Source organism: Desmodus rotundus, chromosome 13, assembly GCF_022682495.2.
Source record: "Desmodus rotundus isolate HL8 chromosome 13, HLdesRot8A.1, whole genome shotgun sequence".
Lineage (NCBI taxonomy): Eukaryota > Metazoa > Chordata > Mammalia > Chiroptera > Phyllostomidae > Desmodus > Desmodus rotundus.
Window position 1 is genome coordinate 17,254,018 of NC_071399.1, and position 23,258 is coordinate 17,277,275.

Genomic DNA, 23,258 nt, shown 5'->3' on the forward strand with positions numbered 1-23,258 from the left:
CATAACATTGTATAAGTCTTATGTGTACAATGTGTTGGTTTGATACATTTATCTATTGCGATATTATTACCAGAGAAGCCATAATTCTTTTTTGTGTTGAGAAAAATTCAGATCTTGTCTCTTAGCAACTTTGAAGTCATAATGTAGTATTGTTGACTGTAATCACTATGTTGTGCAGTAGATTATCAGTTTTCCTTTCAACTCAAAAAACTTGAAACAGTTTTAAACTTAAACTTTAAAGAGTTTAAAATATTCTTTCCAGAGCTTTTTCTGGAAAAAAATCAATTTTCAGATCATCAGTTCTAAAGGTAATGTAATCTCATCTGCCTTTCTGAGTGTAGAGATATGACTCGCGTATTAGATATTTATTACCTTTTAATATTTGCTTGATTGTTTTCCAGTTTTAGAACTGTGTCTTCAGGCACTGAACAGCATTTCTCCCATCAAGTAGCGACTGAATTAGCTGCAGGGAAGGTTTGTTTTTACTAAAGAAGTGGTTCTTATTTCGTTTTTTTACTGATGTAACTTTTATTTTAAAATTTTATTATATATTTTAATTCCCCTCCAATTAAAGGAGAAAGTACCATATATAACAATGTAAAATTTGGAAAGAGAAGTGATATAAACAGAATAAAATGTACAGTATATGATTTTTGGGGTTAATAGAAACAGAAGTATTTGAGAAAGCAACTTAGTTTGATGCTTTTAAACCTGTTTTGTAACTCCTTTGTCTTGGAGGGTTTTTTACATATTATGATACTTACAGCTGACAGAAAAATAAGACGTATTTCTAAAGGCTCTCATTAAAGTTACGCACACATTCTTGCTTTGTGTTTGGGTTTTAGGTAACTATTGCAGATTAAACACCCACTGGCAGACTCCAGCTAATTCGAACACTGGGGTAATAGAAAAATCTGCAGAATTAAATTTTTTGGTGAACTTTTTCTGCTTTATCAATGCTCTCCAGAATGTAGAATAGTTTTTGTAACTTGGACTCTTGTCCAAAGTATCAAAATATATGATACTTTGGATCATATATTTTTTATAGATTTGGGAGGAATGGGACACTATGTCACATTTCTAGCTATTTTAGAACCCTGTATGTTATTATCAGGTAATTTATATGGGAGCTTGATGAGTCAGAAGAAAAACTGTCATTGTGAGGTGTTGTGTTTTAGAGGAAAATTGTCATTGTGAGATCTATCTTATTTTCTTCATATTTAAAAGTTTTTGAAACTTCTAATTTAAAAAAATGACTTCTTGATTTTTAAAAGCAGTCTAACTTGGAGAAGATGTTTTCCTACAAAGCATTTGACAAAATTTCTTCTGGAAGTAACATTCTTACACAAAGGTACAGTTCCAAATTTTTATTTTCTATACTTACTTTATCAACGCTTCTTTTCTTTCTTTCCGAAAGAGAAAGGCCTATCAGATGTTTGGTCATTTCATTGGCAGAAGGAAGTTAAGGCATAAGCCTCCAGTGTTACAATTATTAAAGCAGCCCTATAAAATAATAGTATTAATATTAATTTAATAGCTAATACTTCTGGGTATTATCGTTTACAGGCTCTATGCTAATTGCTAAGATTTTCTATGTAATAGCTCATTTAATTCTTACAACAACCTATGATTTAGCTACTATTGATATTACTTATCTTCATTTCATAGTTGAAGATACCTGTGGTTAAGAAGTTAGCTGACTTGCTCAAGAGCATACAACTAACGGCAGAGTGACTTTCAGATCTGTATTTGCCAACCTCTGGCATCTAAATTCCAGTTATTTGTACTCGTATGATACATATCCTCATCTAAACACTAAATAGTTGTACTTGTGTGAATATGTGTTCACACTCGCACTTTTAAAAGGATTTCGTGGCACCATAAAGAGGCACACTGGGTTTGAGGTACCTTGTGAGTGGTCCAGAAATTAATTTGAATATATGGACTTAGTGTACAGAGGAAAGATGTTCACCTATTAATAACTATTATCTTAAAGTTCACTTGATTTTTCATTAAAATCATGTGCATGGTTTTAAAGTCAGTTGATACCTAGACAGATAACAAAGTGTATCAGCTCACACCTTTCCTGAACCAGTCTGGGCTGTTCTGTAGAAGCAGTCCCCCTGAAATACCCTGACTGGTTTCTCTGGTTTTGACCACCATTTCTAAGTGACATGCTGAGATTACTATTTTTTGACTTACCAGTTTTAGGAATTTTCTGTTGACATTCTATAATGTCTAAACCCTAGACATTATCTCCCATATCCCCTTCCCTTCTTTCTCCTCCTTCATTTTATAATTATACTTCAGGGCTTGGTCATATTAATAATTCATTTTTACTTTATTATATCACTCAAATATTAAATACTGTTAAGCCAAACTGTGTTATTATGACCACCACTAACTTAATTTTCCTTTATGTTAATAATTATCTTTTTTTAAATCTTCTTTGCTTGGTTTTTAGTGTTCCTTTTATTAATTTTTCTTTTCTCCTACTTTCAAACTCTTTTTGTTTGTTTCCTCTCTTAGAGAATGCCTTGGCTTTATATCATATCCCATCTAATGAAGTTATTATTTTGGTTATCAAATTTTTGGGTTTTATGAACTATTTCTTGCTCTCTTCCTTCTTTCTTCTTTCTTTAATATCTAGCAGTCTTTTCTTGTTTCATGGATACATTGTCTCCACTTACCTCTCTGATGATATTCAGTATAGTTATCTTGAACTTTTCTTCTTTATACTCGTAATAGCATTCATAGGCGAAATATTTTTTAACATTTTCCATGTGCATTTCTGCTTTGGGGACATGTTACTCAGAATTGTGCTATTATATATGATGATAAAATTTATTTGTGAAATAATTTAAAATACCATTTTCAAATAGTTTATTAGTATAAAGATTTCCATAGATCATAAAATGAAGGTTAATATATTATTTAAACAAATTTATAATTGTCTTGAGTAACCTGGTATTACTAATTCTTTGCACTAGAGTTATCTTTCCTTGGGTTCAACTTTAGTTAATTTTAGTGACAGGATTTGGTCATTGTGAAAATGAAATCTTCCTTTACATACAGATTTTGAATTCTTCCAACAGAGAAATTTATAAACCATTCTTCAGTAACAAATGTGTTCTCCTCTTTAATCCCCCAAAACAAGAATTACTTAAATTTGCCATCTTTCATATGGGCTATTCTGTACAATTCCATTTTTATAACTTTTCCTCTTTATAATTAGTCGATGAGAAATGCTGCTTGGAGAAATTGGTTTTCTATCTAGCTTGTGGCCTAGTACCTTTCATAACATGTTGTTTGCTAATTGAGTGTTATTTATCCTTCTTTTTAGGAGTCAAAAGCAAAATTACTTATTTGGCTTATTTTTGTTTGATTTCGAAGGATATCGTGAATAATTTGATTAATCTCATGCTGATGTTCCCCACCAACTAAAAATTAATGATATCACAGCAAGGAATCATAGATTATATTCTTCTTTTTTTAAAAAATATTATCTTATTTCTGTATAGATAAGGAGTTTTTTCATTTTATTTTATTTTAATTTAATTTATTTTTTTATTGTTGTTCAATTGCAATTGTCCCCATTTCCCCCCCATTACTCTCCCCTGCCCTACCCACCCTCCACCTCCCACATTCAATCCTCATTGCCACCCTCACCCCTGTTGTCTTTGTACATGTGTCCTTTATGCGTGTTCCCTGATGACCTTCCCCTTCTTTACCTATTACCCCCCTCCACCCTCCCCTCTGGTTAGTCAGTTTGTTCTTAATTTCAATGTCTCTGGTTATATTTTGCTCCCTTGTTTGCTCTATTGATTAGATTCTACTTATAGGTGAGATCATATGGTATTTGTCCCTCACCGATTGGCTTGTTTCACTTAGCATAATGCTCTCCAGTTCCATCCATGCTGTTGCAAAGGGTAGGAGTTCCTTCTTTCTTTCTGCTGCATAAAATTCCATTGTGTAAATGTACCATTTTTTTGATCTGTTCATTTACTGATGGGCACTTAGGCTATTTCCAGCACTTGGCTATTGTAAATTGTGCTGCTGTGAACATTGGGGTGCATAGGTTCTTTTGAATTGGTGTTTCAGGGTAATTGGGATATAATCCCAGCAGTGGAATTGCCGGGTCAAAAGGCAGTTCCATTTTTAGTTTTCTGAGGGAATTCCATACTGTTTTCCACAGTGGCTGCCCAGTCTCCATTCCCACCAACAATGCACTAGGGTTCCCTTTTCTCCACAACCGCTCCAGCACTTGTTGTTTGTTGATTTGTTTATGATGGCCATTCTCACTGGTGTGAAGTGGTATCTCATTGTGGTTTTAATTTGCATCTCTCTGATGGCTAGTGATGCTGAGCATCTTTTCATATGTCTCTGGGCCCTCTCTATGTCCTCCTTGCAGAAGTGTCTGTTCAGGCCCTTTGCCCATTTCTTAATTGGGTTGTTTATCTTCCTGGAGTGGAGTCATGTGAGTTCTTTATATATCTTGTAAATCAAACCCTTGTCCGAGGTATCATTGGCAAATACATTTTTCCATATGGTTGGTTACTTTTTCATTTTGCTGATTTTTTTTTTAGTTGTGTAGAAGCTTTTTAATTTGATGCAGTACCATTCATTTTTTATTTCTTTTATGTCCTTTGCTCTAGGGGACATATCGGTGAAAATATTGCTGCATGAAATATCTGAGATTTTCCTGCCTATGTTCTCCTCTGGGACTTTTGTGGTGTCACGACTTATATTTAAGTCTTTTATCCATCTTGATTTTATTTTTGTGTATGTTGTAAGTTGGAGTATTTTCTTTCACAGCATTTGGTTGAGGAGGAGGATGGGGCAAATGCTGTTCTTAAGTACACCAATTTTTGATGAACTCAATTGTAATTTTAACTTACCATTGTAATGAATGTGTTTGTCTCAAAATGTTTAAAATCTAGGCTGTCGTATAAGTAACAATTGTCTTACTGGTGCTGGGAAGAATAAATGTTAGTATAAGACTTGAAAAGACTGTCACCCTTGGACTATTTTCATTTGGGGGTGAAATAAAGAAAAACTCACAGAAAGAAAAGCTTCTATTATTTATTTTCTTTTAAATATTTCAGCATCGTGGTACAATCACCAGGAAAATCTCACAAGCCCTCAGAACCTGTTCTTTCAGCTGAGGAGCAGGAGACTCAGGTATGACTTTTGTAAAAAGGCAGTGGTTTTTGAGGGATGCTTATGATTCCATGCTTGCTTAAAGTTCTGTTGCCAGTATTTTAAAAATGGTCCTTCGGTTAAGAGTCTGAGATGGAGTTCAGTTTATTTTTCACCCTGAGGAAAAATGTAAGAGCTGAAGCTCTGAACATTGAAGGACTGGGCTTTTCGAAGTTCATTTTTAAAAGTATTGAGTTGTTTCTTTTTTCTGTTCTCAGACTGTACTATACGGCAAATTGATAGAAGCTAGGCAGAAACATGCCAATAAATTGAACATTCCTCCTGCTATTCTGGCAACAAATAAGATATTGGCGGATATGGCCAAAATGAGGTAAATTATCTATTTGTTTATCTTCTAATATAATATTCTTCTAACATAGTAGATTTATAAAACATATCTTAAGTGATGATAACTATGGTTCCAATTGTCCTGTCTGTTGGATAGGACATCTGTCATATCTGTTGGTGACTTCCGAACCTTCCATGCTGCTCCCAGTGATCTCTTCCCTGGTCTTTAGTCCCATGTTTCTATGTGAATAAAAACCCGCTCTCTTCAGCACCAGATCCAGGGCATGAAGAAATCCGTCATAGTCCACCACACTCCATACACGGATTTCCTGCAAATACTACACTCTTCTTTCTGAATTCCTTGTTTTTGTTAGTCATACCATGATATTCCCAATCACTCATGTTTAAACCTCTGATATTATTGTCACTTCTCCAACCTATCAGTACGTTCCCTTTTTGCTCTTACTTCAATAGTGTTTAGACTTTTTCATTTAAACATTTCTCGTGTGTCTGCCTCTGCCTTCCTCCCTCATTTCAGTGTCACTGTGTGAGTTCGGACTGTCACCCTTGGACTATCGCAAAAGCTGTTTAACTAGTCACTCTTTTTCCGCCTCCCTATTTCATCCGATATATGGCTGCCAGATTAATCTTTTTCATGTCATACTTCTGCTTAACTAGTTTCTTACTATGTTAATGTCTTTAGTTTACAATTCACAGCCCTCCCTTTATAGACTTAAGCCTGCTCTTCCATCCGAGTCACAGAATTTTAAATGGTTTATCTTACTGAGGTTTTTTACCATTTGTTGAAGACCCCATTCAGTTCCATAACTCATTTACAATACCATTTCTGCCTTGTCGTTTCCTGTGAGGAAATTCTTCAAAATCTGGCTTTGTTTTATTTTCTCCATCAAGTCTTCCAAGTTCATATTAGCTAAGTAATTCCTCTCTCTGGAATTCATAAAGGACTTCTAAATACAGATTTGATAGTGTGGTGATTTCAGGGGTGGGGAGGAGAGTGGGTGGATGTAGAAGAGGGTATAAAGGGCGACAGATGGCAATGGAAAAAATACAATAACATTTTTTATAAAAACCTTTAAAACTTTGAAAGATACTCCTATGGCACTTATCACACAATGCTTTATTTTTTTGTCATTAGTGGCATACATATGTCATATTGTCTAGATTTCAAACTCTGTGTAAAACAATAATGTGTTCCTCATCTTTCGTGTCTTTCAAAGCACCTAGCACTATGTCTAATAAACACCATGTAGTCAATAAATATTTAGAAGAAATTATTTCCAAAGAATAGTTGCTTGATAATTTTATTTTTCTTTTATGTTTCTTTAAAAAATTATTGTTACAGAATAGTCATGGAGATGTTAATATAGCATAGCAAATAGAGCCAATAATATTGTATTAACTATGTATGATTTCAGATGGGTACTAGGTTTATCAGAGTGAACACTTTGTAGGATATGTAAATGTCTAATCACTATGTTGTACAGCTGAAACTATTATATTGTATGTCAACTGTAATTGAAAAATAAAAAATTATTTTAAAAATAGTTTGTCACTTAATTTCATCCAAGAGATGTTTCGTTAGTGTACAGTTTTTAAAATTTTACATAGTACTTATAGCTTCTAATAATTTTTTCATTAAAATAAATGTTCAAAGACCACACTGTAATATTAAGTGAATATATTTAAAGGAAAAGGAGTAATCATTAGGTTGGTGTATTTTTAGAAAGAAGACATCCTGCAATTTCTTGGATATTGGGTGCTATAAGAAATATTGAGTTAGGTTTATTGTTATAGGTAAACACTTTATAAACACTACACAAGATTTTCTGAGTTTGTAGGCCTCTTAGTTGTCCTCAGTTAATACCTCATAGTTTTTCCTTTCATAGCTATCAAAATAATAATGTGATAAGAGCAGTGATAGAGTAGAACATTAGCCTACTTACGATAATGGCCTGTTTAGCAGGGAGCGCTGTGTGTCTGTGGTGATGGTGATGTTTTCATTCATAAATCGCCACAACTAACTATCAGCTCTGTTGCTGGAGTGGTAATGTTTCAGTGATTTATTGACTCGCAGTTTCCTTTTAATGGCAGACCTACTACAGATGGAAATGTGAAAAGGATCGAGGGTGTTTCTGAAGGCAAAGCTACGATGCTGGCCCCTCTGTTGGAAGTCATCAAACATTTCTGTCAAATAAATAGTGTTCAGGTAAAATGCTGTGATGTACAGGAGTTCTGAAAGAATAAATATTTTTGATAATTTGAAAAGCACCCTTCAAAAACAACATTTTCTCCTTTTATTTTCATTTCCACACCAGATACTTAGAAAATGAGTTCAGGTTGTTTCTACAGTAAATCAGTTAATATGAACATGTTAGTTACCTAATTTTTATGATGCTACTAAAGTAGTTGTCCAGGCTATTTATGTTTTTCTATTTTGTTGGGAGGTTTTTGTTTTTAAATTTAAATAAGTACTGTATTGTTGGTAGATAAAGTATTTTACCATCAACTTACCCTTCCCTTCCAGTCATGCTGTCTTTAGATATTAGTACGTTTCATGGTATTTTTCTCTTCATCTTTGTATCCTTATGTTTCTTCTTGCTCCACCATATATGACACTTCCACGGGATTGTTTGGGTTTCTTTCTTCAAACTCCGCTTGCAGACTCCAGCACAGAAGGCGATCGGATCCCACCTTAGAGGTCATTTTCTAACTCTAAGTAGAAAACTCTGCTTTTTGTGTGTAACATATCTGTGTGTTAATACAGAATATCACTGACAACTTTAATTTTTTTTCATACTCTTATATAAGGCATCAAGTGAAAATTTCATATATTTCATATTGGATATTTTGAAAATGAAATTATAATTTTTTAACAGTTTGATAAAGAATACAATGCCAGTGGTAACTGAATAATTTTTCTTGCTTTGGACACTTGACGGTAGGATCTTCTTTCTTGATTTAGTGGTTTTATTTAATATGAAAGACATATCCCCCTAAGCCCTCTTCAGAAGAGTAAATTGAAGTAGGGCAAAAAAAAAATCAATGCTCCAGAGGATACATATGAAGCTCTTTTGAACCTGCTGGGTAGAGAAAATGACTGTTAATTTCTGGCGGTTAGGAATTATGCCTGGACTCTTCTACAAATTGAAACAATTTACTAAAGAAATAAATTAATAAACCTTAGTGTTTAAGCCAGCTTTGTTATTCGCCACTTTCATTAAGCTCTTAATATGTTAAAATTTTGAAGCAAAACTTAAATACTGTCATAATACAAATCAAAACATAAATATGAGGACATGGATATTAAACCCATTAAGATAGCCATTTTGGAAAAATAAGTTAAAATCATTTTGCAGAAATACATTTTATGAGAGTTATGTTTTTATTTTTTGTTTATTTTTATTTTATTTATTTTTTATTGAATTTATTGTGACATTGGTTGATAAAATTATGTAGGTCTCAGGTGTCCATTTCTGTAACACATGATCTGTACACTGTACTGTGCATTCACCACCCTGGGCCAGGTCTCCTTCCATCACCGTTTACCCCCTCTTAGCCCTCTTCTACCTCCCCCACTCCCCTTCCCTTATGGTGAGAATTATAACGTTTTTAAAATGTCCAGTCTCCCTAGGGATGAATTCATAGTTGACAGCTACTTAAAAAGCATAAAAAGAGATGGACAACTACTTTTTTAACTCTACATAAAAAGTGGGTAGAAACAGCGTACTGCAGTCATAATGAAACCTGTACTAGACTAACTTGAAAAGTTAAAGAAGAGCCTAGTCCCTTGATGAATAATATTGGTATCAATTTGATAGGTTATTTATCTGTGGTTCATTATATTACATATAGATATATGAGAAACAATATTCATGTGCTTTTATTTGGGAAATTTAATTTTTTATCTATATCGTATGATTTAGGAATTTTAATTAAAAATTATATAATTAAAAAATTATATAGTTGAATATTGGTGTACTCCTTGGTGAAAAATAGAAATATTTCTGTTTAACTTTTTCATCTGTATGATATCATCATATATATGATGCCTAATTTTTTAAAAAAGATGTATTTATTTTTGGAGAGATGGCGAGGGAGGGAGAATGAAAGGGAGAGAGACATTGATGTGTGAGAGATACTCTTGCACGCCCCCAACTAGAGACCTGGCCTGCAACCCAGGCAGGTGCCCTGACTGGGAATCGAACTGGTCACCCTTTGGTTCGCAGGTTGTTGCTCAGTCCACTGAGCTACACCAGCCAGGGCTTGATACCTAATTTTAGAATTTAAATTATCTGACCCAAAGCAAAAAAAAAGTATTTTTCAAACTTTTGGCATTTCACTTTGCACATTTCAGAAGAATATCAGGGCTCTATTCTCACATTAACATAAAACGTAATTCCAATCAAACATTCCCATCCCACTAGGGGTGGGAATTTGATGTTCTGAACATGTAATACACCTAAAGAAAATATAGCCAGGTGTTACATATCTGTTTCTATTTTAAAACTTTAGCATAACTGTGTATTGCAGTTTTTAGAAAACATATATCAAGACAGAATACATATTTTCCGGGGAAGCCCAGAATGTGGCTACCCACATTGAGCACGTGCTGTGGTCTAGGCCAGGGCTTCAGTCTTCATCATTGCAACGTTAAAAGTCTCCTATGTCTTGCCAAAGAATAGTTGTGTGTTAGGGAGTAGATTTGTATTAGCCTTCTCTGTGAACACGGTTTTTTGTATATGTGTGTGTATATAAATACAAGTGTATATATTAGAATACAAATTTGTTAATTTTTAGTGGGAATACAACTGGAAAGTTTCCCTTGACCCAGTCAACACGTTCTGTTCTATAGAAGAAGGTGGATGGGAAGGTGGCTTACCCGAACGTTGTTCAGTGAACCTGGAATACAACAAGGGAAACTTGGAGAGTGTCTTTTTTTTTTTAATTTTAAAAATATGTTTATTGATTTTAGAGAGAGAGAGAGAGCGAGAGGAAAACATCAACGTAAGATAGAAATATCGATTGGTTGCCTCCCATACGCACCCTGACTGGGTATCAAACCCACAACCTAGGGAGGTACCCTCACTGGGAATCGAATCCCCAGCCTTTTGGTGTATGGGACAGTGCCCCAACCAACTGAGCCACACTGTCCAGGGCTGAATGTGTCTTAAATAGTCTCTCAGCAGCAAAGGCAGATTGAGACATTCTTACGTACTGCAGTACTTTCCAAAGAAGCTGTAATATTCAAACCTGGTTAGCCAAGGCTTCTCATCTGAACAGCGCTTGATAGGCATTTACCTACTTTTGTTTTTCTGCCTTTCCTATTTACTAATATATGTTTCCACAATTGATTGTTCTCCATTTGCAGTCTTTTATTCACATAGAGTATGATTTGAGTAGATGTTTTTGCTTATTAGTATCACATTCTAGCCCTACCTTCTTGAGACTACTACTCTCATATTTGCCAAGTGTTTTGATGTTCCTAAACCCTTTAGTCACACATTTACAGGTGGTATCATGATTTTGTCCCATAAATCCTAAATCTTTATGTACTTGCCAGTGTAACGCGTAGTGGTCACGTGCTAAGACCTTGGTGTAGGGGTATTTCATCATTGTCTGCCGGGATAGACTGCGTGCAATCCTGAGGAATCTGGCTAATGGACTTTGATTTTAGGCATTCCTAGAAATGTAAGGCCAAATTTGACTGTGTTAAGGTCTCAGATGGAAACACTTTATTTTCATTTTATGAAACATACTCCTCTTTGAAGGTCTAGGGGTGCCTAGGAACCATCTGGAGCCCGTAAGACTTGTGGTGGAGACTTTGCTCACCAGGCTGCAGTTGTCCTGGGTGCCTGGGAGTGGAGCTGCAGACTCGCTCTCCGTTCAGGGAACAGTGGGCTAGTGTGGGTTACAGTAAGCCACGTTCTGTTGGATTTAATTCCTTTAATTTAGTGTTGGTTCTTATATTTTGGGAGGTAAAGTTGGCATCTTGGAGGGGAACTTCATATATTTATGTGAATCCTACATCGTATAATTCCGTCATAACTCACTTGCCCTTTACCCTTTTTTTAGGTTTTAAAATAATTCTGGTTTTTCTTCATTGATCTTCTTTTGTAATCCTCTCTCCCTTTTTTCTTTTAAATGCCTTAATGAATCATATTTAAGGATTTACATAATGCTTCAAGAACTGGAGTTTTTTTGTTGGTTTTTAAAAAATTTCTTTTTATTGTTATTCATTTACAATTATCTGCATTTTCTCCCCATCCCGCCACCCCACCCCTAGAACTGGAGTTTATATGTATGTTTTTAACCATATGTATGTAGTTAAGACATTTTTCCTTAAGATAACATTAGCAGAATTTGTGGTTATAGTTTCTAAATTTGAATATTAATTATTTTTATTTATTCATTTAATATTCACTTCCAGGGGGCTAGGGGACTTAATATTTAGAGAAAGAGTGGTCCACATTATAGTTCATTTTTTTTTCCTTCTTATTGGCTAAGGGGAAGACTATGAATTTGTAGTTCTACAACCATGTTTATTATTACAAATATTTCATTAAAAACTTATTTCCTCCAGCCTTATTTTACCTTTTTAAATCAGTATGTTAAAAAACAAACCCAAAAATCTTTTTGAACTCCTTTAAAAAAGGGAATTTTTGACTGTTCCATAGAGGTTTTGTTTGTGTTGTTGTCCTGATGCCTACTGGTGACAGCAATATCTTTCTGTCATTATACTGATACTGTTCTTCCCCATTTGTGCTCCCTTGAAACTTTGTAGACAGACCTCTCTTCAAGCACAAAACCTCAAGAAGAGCAGAAGAAAAAGCCAGTGGCAAAAGGCCAAGAATGCGCGCTCTCGCCGTCCGCAGCCATCACGTACTCCTTATTCCAGGACAGGAAGATGCCTCTGGTAAGCGTTGCTCTCCTGTTGGAGGGAATTTTTAATTTACCCAAACACATGGTTAACCATTAATTATTAAAGCTTTCTAATTATTGAAGTTGTGATTTGGGATAAATTTCTTCTAATTCTATAATAGTTTTCATTTCATATTGAATTTTAGAACAGAATGTCATTTTCTTCTTCTGCTGAGCCTACCTCTGCCAATTAAGTAAAAAGAGCAAGTATAGTTTGACTGATCATCTTACAGAGGTTGTATCAGAGGTCCTGGTAAACACACTCATACCTTAGGGATATTATTAGGGCAGCCACATTTTAAGACTATTTTTTAAAAAATTGGATTAATAGTTAAAAAACTATTAGTGTGTGTGTGTGTGTGTGTATGTAAGAAATAATCTATAAGATACATTAAGGTTAAAGAAAGGAAGATGCAGAACAGGGTGAAGGACAAACATGTGAATGTGTGTGTACTCATGTGCCTGCATGCTTGTGTGTTCACCAGGCTTGCTTTTCACTCCATGTCCTCTAGCACTGTTCTGTGTTTTTAACCATGCCCGATGCTCCTTGAAAAAAATCTGATTACTGGGGAAAATAGCCGTGTTTAATGTTTCGTCACTGTTCTGGCAGAAATCCTTAGGCTGTTGAGTGTTTTTTGTAATAGAGGGGGTGGAGCAAAAGTAGGTTTACAGTTGTGACTACATGAAACACATGTTCTTCAATTATTACTTATTAATTATTGTATTATTTTCCATACAAATAAATGGAAACCTACTTTTGTCCCACCCCATACACAATGGAGAGTCTATTTTAGGGGACTGGAGACAATGTGGCTTGCAGCTAAGTTTAACTAACTGGAATTCCGGTCCTCTCTGACAATACATTGATTTAGAATAAACTGTATGGCCCAATGCCTGGTTTTCCTGTTTTGTGTCTTCATCCACTAGGCCACATTACACACTTTTTATCCTGGTTAAGGTCCAGTACAAATAAGAATAAATAGTTGATAGTCAAATTCCTTAATTAAAAGTACAAAAACCATTACATAGGAAAGCAGATAATTCCATTGTACTGTTTTTGAAACAAATTACATGATAAATAAAAATTTAAGTTCCACCTCTTAAATAGTAACTGAAATGTATGTGTTAAATATGCTTTTATATGCATGATTTTACCGTATATGTATGGTATAGCTGAATATACTTTCTAGGAAAGTTTGGTATAGCCTTCAAATTTTCTGAATAAAGTACATGCTAGTACTCAGCCAAGATATGAGGTTTTATGTATTATATTTCATATTCATGGTTAAAAATGTGAAGACTAGTATATCTTCATTTATGTCTTTTGCTATTATTTGGTTGTATATTATTGTGTAATAAATATCCTGGTATAATTATCTCTAGCTCCCAGGAGTCTGAGATGGTCTTGCCAGTTAACCACAAAACTAAACATGCCTGATGACTAATTAATCGGGAGCAATAATACAATTAGTTTTAGGTAATCTGATGCCTGGTGTCAAATAACCCCATATTACACGCACACGGCGCGCACTGTCTGGTGGAAAGGGTGGGCCTCCAGTGAAAGTAACTTAAGACCTACCCATGAAGGAAGAACATGTTGCTTTAAAGGCCCTATTCTATGAAATTATCAACATCTACAAATACAATCCAAATTCAGATTTTCAGGGTTTTTAAAAGAGAGTATTATGAAATAATTTAGAGCTGAATTGCTAAACTCTTGGAGTATTTAAAAGAATGTTTTATCTAATACATATCTTAAATGGATTTGGAGCCACATTTGTTTAAAAGCTACAGAAATATGTAACATTGTCCTAAATGTAACACAATTGATGTTTCATTCAATTCCAGACACATAGTGACAGCCCTTGTTTAACTGTGGGTTGTTTTACTTTATGAAGAGAGCCAATTTAAAATACCCATTAAAGTCTTCTCCAGAACCTTTTATACAGTGCGCCTGGGGCCTGTGTTATCATTAAACATTACCGGATTTGTCTTCTTGGAAATTCATGCAACTAAAGCACTATGTATTATATCAAGTATATAGAATATTGGATTACAGTTTTACTCTATTTTCAAAAGTTGTGGCAGCTTTTAGATTTAACATAGAATGACTGCTCTCTGCCACTGATAGGTTTTTAAAGTGAATAATTATAGAGAGAGGAGGATTGAGTTCTTAGCTAAAGCTGGATGATTTGGTTTTATTCAATGTAATAATTGTAAAAGGTAGAATCTATGGAGTTCTATTATGTAGGCAGTTTTAAAGAAATTGCTTATTAAAATGAAAATTTTCCATGAAGGTTTAACACATTGCTTATTGGTCAGCGAACATTTATACCTGAAGGTTAGGACCTTTTGTTTTCGTACCGTACAGTGGAAACTTTGAAGAACTCACTGGTTGTTGTGCTGCTGTTTCTGTAGAAGAGGGTGGCTGAGAACAGGATTCTGCCTCTCGCAACAGTTGGCATACACTTGTCCCAAGCGGTGAAAGCTGGCTACCCAGTGGATACAGAGCGAGCGGGCCTGACTCCAGAGGTTCAGAAGATTATTACTGATGTCATTCGAAACCCACCCATCAACTCAGGTGATAACCATGACCCTCGTCTGCAGCCTAATGACTTAGTCATGGGACTCGGATGAAGTAATCAAGCAATGCACTAATATTTTTTAGTTTAACAACATGAACCCTTTATGCTACTATGAAAACTTTACTTTTATAAGGATTTTTCTTGTTTTAGAAAGACAGTCTTTCTTCCCTTTAGCACTGGGGAAAGTCTTAGTCTCAGAAATTCTTGTTTTTCTTTTCAGCTTCAGATTACAATTTGCATATCCATCCTGAAAGAGTACACTTTCATTCTTTTTTAATTTCTACCTCAACACTTCTCTATATTCATTCCCCAGAGCTGACTGACTGACTCCTAGTTTTTCCCTTCATCTTTCTGATTCCTTGTCACTGGTTTCACTTGCCTAGCCTTCTTCATCTCCACAGTCTGGGATGTCTGTCACTAGGACTTCGAAGGCATGAACGAAGTTCTCTAGACCCTTGGAGGAGGGTTTCCTCTTCTGACTTTGCCACAGAACCTCACCTGTGCTCTCTTTGCTTGCCGTGCAGAAAGTTTTTAATACGCTTATTTGAAAATTATGTTCCACTGTTTAAATGTATTGATTTGAGAGAGAGCGAGAGCGTGCAAGAGAAACATCCACTGTCTGTGCCCCTGGCCCGTGCACTCACTGGTTGCCTCTTGCACATGCCCCGAGCAGGGAGCGAATGTGCAGCCCTGGCAGACGAGGATGGTGCTCCAACCACCGGGGCTACCTGGCCAGGGCTAGATTATGGACCGTTTTTTACAGAAACAAAGATGAGTTCACTAGAACATTTTTCCTCCTAAACGTACAAATACAAACTGGTATGTTAATAATTCAGTAAATCTGATAAATTTATTCAGACTATTAGGACCGAGCAGTACACATGTAAGAAGGCTTATCTCTAAAGCTACAGCACAAATCATTAATTTTTTATTATCTCATATTCTTTCCCTCTTAGGAATAACTATACAGTTGCCTCCAAATACTTGGAAATAAGAAGAATGAGATCACCCTTTTTTTTTTTTAATTTATTTTTTATTGTTATTCAATTACAGTTGTATGCCTTGAGATCACCCTTTAAAAGTACAATCAATACTATACTTAACTGATCAGAACAAAGATACCCAGGTTACCTTAAAAGGCATTGTTAATTCTAGGCTTGAGCAAGACTTGACCGAAGGTCTGAGAAAGAACAAACACCTCCGTCTCTCTCGTAGGTCAGCCGGTCAGCCGCGGAAGCGCAGGAACAGGGGAGACACACAGGCGAGCCTGGGCAGTGGTCCTCTCAGTTAACCCCAGGGAACTGAAGTTCCTCTTTTTACCCGACCATGCTAGAGTTGTGCTGCCAACCATTTAGAAGAAAGAAATAGCAACTTCTAATCCTGGCCAATGAGACCTCAAGTATATTAAGGACCTATTGATAGGTTTTGTCAAGATACTGTTTGAAGAACTATCTTAAATTCTGCTTCGCTGTAACTTCTTAGCTCTCAGGTCATCATTTGATTTTTCATGTAGATCTGTCTGCAGGGAAAGTTGCAGTGGTGCTAACCTGGGTACTTATCTATGTGATAATCGTGAATTCATAATTGTAAATTAACAAATCGGCATTTTGTGAACCTGGTTAATATGGATCTACTGAGATTAAATTAGATTTCTAAATCTGAAAATCAGAGGGCCCAATTTTGGACTGGGATAAAAGAGATTCAAGGTGATTTAGCTGTGAAACACCTTATGAGCAAGCTAGCCAGCTGTCCTGGTCTCATGCCAGCCTTTCTGGTTTTAGCAGCCATTTCACTAGAAATGAAGGCAGAGGAAGGAAAACAGTAACCAGTTTGTAGGGTTAGAGTTGTGATTATATAATACCCCTCTTTCTCCCGGGTAAAGTGAAGTAGTCAAAGATTCAGATGCCTTCTTGATTTTAATCCTCTTGAATTTTTTTTCCTTTGTACATATTGTCTCTCAGGACTCAGAGAAATGTGTATCTTTGATGAGCTGGTGAATGGCAGGCAATCGTTTCTGACGGGCAGCTTGTTCCTGGCGGCAGTCGTGTTTACTGTCCGTTAGCTGCCTTCCTTAAACCCTCCTGTCCAAGTACTAGCCAGGCCCAAGCCTGCTTGCTTCCGAGAGCAGATGAGATGGCGTTCAGGGTGGTGTGGCTGTACGTAGACTGCCCTCCTTAACTCCTGAAGACTGATGGTTGGTGTTAGCCTCACTAGTAAGAGCGAAGGTTCTGGTAACGGCTGATCTGTTTCAGGTCTTGGCTCTACCATTTCAGAGCTGTGTTACTTGGGCAAATTACCCAGTCTCCCTAAGCCTTAGTTTCCTCTTCTCTAAAACAGGGAGAGATAATAGGCCTTAGTTACAGAATTGGGAGAAATAATTAGATACTGTACAGAATGCTCTGGCACTTGGCAAGTGTGTTGCCCTCTGGATCTGCGGGTTTACATCCATGGATTCAACCAGCTGGAGGTTGGAATACTTGAAGAAAAATTCCAGAAAAGTTGATCCCTAACCAATACAATAAAAAACTATTTATATAGCACTTCCATTGTTAGTATGATGAATAATCTAGAGATGATTTGAAGTGTAGGGGAGGACGTGTGTAGCTTACATGCAGATTCTACACAGTGTATATAAGGGGCTGGAGCATGGGGCCCTGGGGCCAGTTCCCACCCACAACCAGGGACAACTGTGTTTCACACCTGGTAGGGGGTGGTGGGGGAAGCGATGGTGAGCGTGACAATGATCGAAGAAGCAGACAGTTGGATCTGATGTCTCCTTAAAGATACCTTTTATGATTAATACACTAGTCTCTATAGAAGCTGAATCAGAAAATGTGACGTTAATAAGTAAGTATAATAGAAGGGAGGTTTGAAAACTGTGTTTTATACAAACAACTTCAATAATTCAGGCAGGTTGTAATTATAAAGGTTTTTTTTTTTCCCCAAGTATTGAAGAAATCTTGGGCAAATATTTTTGAATGATGTAAAATGGATGTTCTTATTTCAGTTCATTATTGGCAGGGGAAAATGGTAGAGGAAGATTTAAGATTCTATTATTTGGCCAAGTACTGGCAGCATCTATTTTATTGGGCTACGGTGAAGAATCAAGATGCTGCTAATTGCCTTCCAAATCGTATCGTGGTGAAGTTACAGGATTTTTGATTTGGAAAGGAAATTGGAAACCATTACATTTTCGTTTTCCTCCTCCCACCCTGTTCTGGAGAGAGGAACCTGGGGCCTGGAGAGTTGCACCTTGTTTTAACATCACGTCAAAGTTAGTGACAGAGCAGGTTTTTCTCCTTACTCTGCCGTGTGAAAGTTGTGCCGCCAGCTGTTTAAAAGAAAGAATACGCAGTTCTAATCCATTAGAGGATTTGGGTTTCTGAACCTCTAAGTGCTGAGTAAAATAAAGGTACTGAATTGTATTCGGTTTTCTATTTTCATATATCTAATATCTTTAAACATTCTTTACTGTATCTGGTATGCTCTACATTCTGAGTTTAGAAATTTCATTTTCTTAATGTTACAGCTTTTTCAATTGATATATTAAAATCAAGCAGACTATATGAACATGAAAACTTCTCTGTTTATAATTGTACAGCCTGATTCAACGAATACCAGGGAGATGAGTAAAGCACGTGTGATCATTAGTGACTAAAACATTAGCTAAAACATTTGTCTTTACCACTGTGTACTTATGGCAAATAAATTTTCATTCAGAGATAAATATTAAGTTGAAATCCCACAAACAATGTGGAATACTTTTAAACACTCTTTCGTCTTTCTGCCAATATACTGTGTGCATATTGCACATGTAATATGAAAAGTATATCGCTGTGGTTTACTTCGAGTGCCAAAATTGAGACAAGGTACAACTGCAAGAACCATGCGCTCTAAATTTTATTTCATTCAATTGTACATTTATAGCCTGTAAGATATCGTTTATGGAAATGAAATTTTACTTTCGAATTCTTGTTTTTCCTTGATAAAAACTATTCTTTCGTTGGAGAAATGTGTTATAAATTATAATAAGAAATGAAGATATACATAGCATATGAATGTTTCAGAGATGTTATTTTTATCTTTATTTTTCAACTGTAGCCATATTCCATAATTTGGTGTTCAATGAACAAGTTTGATTGGCACTTAACTGTGTTTTTTGGACTATAAGATGCACCCCCCTCCAATTTGGGAGGAAAGTGGGGGTGCATCTTATAGTCTGAATGTAGCTTACCTGGCTTGCTGGGGTTGGGGGGGGTGGTAAAGTGGGGTCACAGGAGGCAGGAGCAGGGTCACCACTGCAGGAAGCTGGCAGCAGCAGGAGTGGGGTGATGCTGCGGGCCCTGGGCTGGGAGGAGAGGGTGTCCCGGTGGTGCAAAACAAGGGAGGCAGGAGTCCCCACTGCAGCATACTATAGTGCTAAGGAGGAGGATACAGGCGGTGCAGGCACGTTAGGAGAAGAAAGCCTGCGGTGCCCGTACGTGCCTCCATCACCTGACCGGTGTGTCCCCCATTAACATTAACATAGGCAAATTCCACTGCAAGGTCACCTGTCAATGTGGCCCTGCAGCTGTTGCAAAAACTACAACTCCCATCATGCTTGGACAGGTTGGAATGATGGGAGCTGTGATTTGGCAACAGCTGCAGAGCCACACAGGTTGTGCAAAACTGCGGTCCCATACAAGAGTGTTGCACAACCTGAGGCCCTCCAGCAGCAGATCTCCCCATAACAGTGTCAGCAGCAGATCCCCCCATAACAGTGCATCATCCACTGATGTTATCAGCTACAGTGCCCCATAACTATGAAGGATACAGTGCTGATAGTTCTGTCATTACTGTATTTTGCTGTAGAAAGATATGATAGTGTACCGTAGTCTCCTGCTGAATCTACCGTAATTGTGGAAAGATGTCAAAGCAGAAAAGGATTTCATATAAAATCCCTCTTAAACTGGAGGTAGTGAAGTACACCAAAGAACATGGGAACAGAGCAGTGGAGAGACACTTTGGGCCACCTCCAACCAAAAAAATGATACGGGAATGGAGGAAACAGGAGGATCAACTGCAAAAAACGGACAGAACGAAACAATGTTTTCGTGGGCGTGCTGCAGAATGGCCACAGTTAGAAGTGGACATGAAAGAGTGGATCACACGTCACAGGAACAGTGGCTTTTCAGTATCTACAAAAATGATCACATATGAAGCCAAACGTCTCGCTGCAGAGAAAGGCACTGAGGACATCACTGGATCTCCATCACGGTGCCACAGATTTATGAGGAGATGTGGCCTTGCTGTGCGCACCAAACTGGGATTGCACAAAAAATGCCTATAGAATGTGAATCCAAGATTGTGTCTTTTCACAAATTTGTACTGGATGCAAGAAAGAAAAATGGATTTGAAATAAGCCAGATTGGGAACATGGATGAAGTCCCGTCAACCTTTGATATTCCATCAAACAAGACTATTGATGTGAAAGGTGCCAAAACCATAACTGTGAAAACCTCAGGGTGTGATACAACCCATTACATGGTTGTGTTGTCCTGCTGTGCAGGTGGCACCAAACTGCCACCAGTGCTGATTTCCAAGAGAAAAAAACATGCCAGAAAAGGCAATCCCAAGAGTAGTTACTGTTCATGTTCATGACCAAGGATGGATGGACAAAAATGGCATGAAGATACGGATGGAAAAAGTGTGGTCCAGACGTCCTGGAGGGCTTTTGAAAAAACCTGCTCTGTTAGTGCTTGACCAGTTCAGGGCACATATCACTGAAGCCACAGAAAAGAGATTTAAAGAAGAGAAGACCCACCTAGCCATAATTCTTGGGGGGCTTACCAGCCAGTTGCAACCTTCGGATGTTTCCATCAACAAGCCATTTAAAGTTGTCATGAGAGAAGAGAGGAACAAATGGATGGCTGCTGGAAATCACGATCTGACACCAACTGGACGAATGAAGAGGCCCGCTATTACCCAAGTTCGTGAGTGGGTGCAAACCTCACGGCAGTCAGTTCAGGATGAAACCGTCGTGAGGTCCTTCAAAAAATGTGGCATCAGCAAAGCCTTAGACGGCTCTGAAGATGACATCCTCTGTGAACAGAGTGAAGACAGTGACACTAGTGATTCTGAGGAGCTGAGCTTCGTAAATGTGGACAGTAGTGACGGGGAGTTTTCTTGGGTTTCCCTGATGATTAGAGGAGTTTCCGTACTTAAAGCTTAAAGTCAGGAATAATGGTTGTTAATGCTGCTGTTGAGTTCTGTTCACATTTACATTGGTGAAATATTACGTTGTTTATGTTATTAAGTATTTTACCACATTTTTTGCTTCAAAAATTTTTCCCCTATTTTCCTTCTCTAAAACCTAGTGCGTCATGTGGTCCGGTGCATCTTATAGTCCGAAAAATACGGTAAATTTCACACAACACTGAATTCAGAATTTTCTATATTTTATTATGGCATAATCTTAAACCTAAAAATAGAGTATTTGAATTGATAAGTTATATCTAATTTGCTAAGTAGATTTTTGTCTTGGTAAACTTAATATTTAAAGGAATTCTGTACCTTTTTATATTTTTAGTTTTATCATGTTTATATAATATTAAGCTTTTATGGAATTGGGATTCTAACTATGCTTAGTAATACGTGAAGCAAGATAATTAATGAGGTATCTGGATAATATTTTTAATAATTTCATTCTCCTATTTATGTGCTTGTGCCTGGGAAATTAGGGGTGGCTTCCAAGGGACCCAACCACAAAAGTAGGGGTAATATGATCTCTTCTGAAGCAGCACGGGAGTGCGGCCTGGGCTTATTATTTTACTCTCCAATACACAGTTTCAGCACTTAACCTGCGTGGCAAGTTAGGGCAGGATAATGTGCGTCTTTAAAGTTAGATGCCAGCTTATTTGCATATGTATATTATAGGGTGACTTTAAGATAAAAATATAAAGAGCACTTATAGAAGTGTGTAAGTAAGTATATGAATTTTCTTATTATATGTGAAAATTATATTCTAATTACAGTATAACAACTGTACATTTATTAAATCACTAATAGTGGTTTAATACCAAAGGCAAATGTTTATACATCATAATTTTATGAAAGAAAGGCATTCTAATTTTAGAAATAAATTGTCTCAATTGGAATAAAATATCTTATTTTTCTTTTCAAAATAATTTATTTAGCTGCGGGGGAGAGGTAGGGAGAAAATGCAGACAACTAATTGAACAACAATAAAGTAATTTAAAAAAGTAAATAAAAAGAAGGACAATGTAAAAAGCACTTGAATAAGGATATTTTCAAATGATTGTAAGACAACTTTTTTCAGATACATTAAGTCCCCCATGTATTAAAATACTTTGAATGATAAAAAGAAAAAAATTCTTTTAGCCAATGATGCTGTGATAGGACACGATTGCATGGATATATCCCCAAAAATTGGTTTCTAAATTTTACATTTACAGTATGATGAAAGTAAGGATGCATAGTCTGTTTATCCAATGTTTAAATACCCACAGAAGAAAATGAATTTCGTACAATGTAGAGTATTAGCTGGCTTGAGTACAGGGAAATTTGAATGGGTTTTCTAGAGCAGCACTCTGCAAAAAGAAATACACTATGAGCCACATACGCAATTTTAAATTTTTTGGTAGCTACATTTAAAAAGTAAAAATAAATGTGGTTAATTTTAATTATAATTTAATTAACTCAATATATTAAAAATGCTGTCCTTTCAACATATAATGAATATAAAAATTATTAATGAGGTTTTTTTGTACTAAGCCTCTAAAATCAGGAGTATATTTTGCATTCACAGCATATCTCAATGCTGCTGTAGATTTTAATTTGACATAGTCTCTATTTAGCTTTCATAGAATTGGCAAATTGAATAAAGTAAATGAAGATACCCAATTTGTGCCAGACATACTTAAAAATTTTCTGATTACTGAATCAAGTATCAGTGTTTAAATTTAAGGTTTATTTTTAGTTTTCAATTAAGCTTTTAATGAAAAATTCATAAAATAACAGTTTCTCATCACTGTTCATTAAGACTGCATGCTTCTGAATGGAGAGACCCATAATCGATGAATTGCTTTTCTATCATATTTGAGGGCTGCATACTCACCTTAGAATTACTTAAAATCAAGAATTTGAGTTCCTCAGCCATTTTAGCCAACCAACCACTTTTTAAGTGCTCAGTGGCTACCTGTGGCTAGTGGTTGTATCGGACAACACAGTTACAGAAGTAGTTTGGCA

The 23,258-nt window shown here is 36.3% G+C and overlaps 1 protein-coding gene across 6 annotated transcripts in view; it reads left to right on the top strand.

The window, feature by feature from the left end:
- The window catches only part of WRN (WRN RecQ like helicase), a 124,076-nt gene that overhangs the window by 91,591 nt on the left and 9,227 nt on the right, over positions 1–23,258 (top strand). For 5 of the 6 annotated variants that reach the window (XM_053916345.1, XM_024562607.4, XM_071220180.1 and 2 more), the window contains 7 exons: positions 402–474; positions 1,275–1,351; positions 5,106–5,181; positions 5,418–5,530; positions 7,600–7,714; positions 12,290–12,421; positions 14,845–15,007. In XM_053916345.1, coding sequence (XP_053772320.1) covers positions 402–474; positions 1,275–1,351; positions 5,106–5,181; positions 5,418–5,530; positions 7,600–7,714; positions 12,290–12,421; positions 14,845–15,007 — 749 coding nt within the window. The remainder of the gene's footprint in view (positions 1–401; positions 475–1,274; positions 1,352–5,105; positions 5,182–5,417; positions 5,531–7,599; positions 7,715–12,289; positions 12,422–14,844; positions 15,008–23,258) is intronic. The other variant, XM_071220178.1, reaches the window with a different exon arrangement.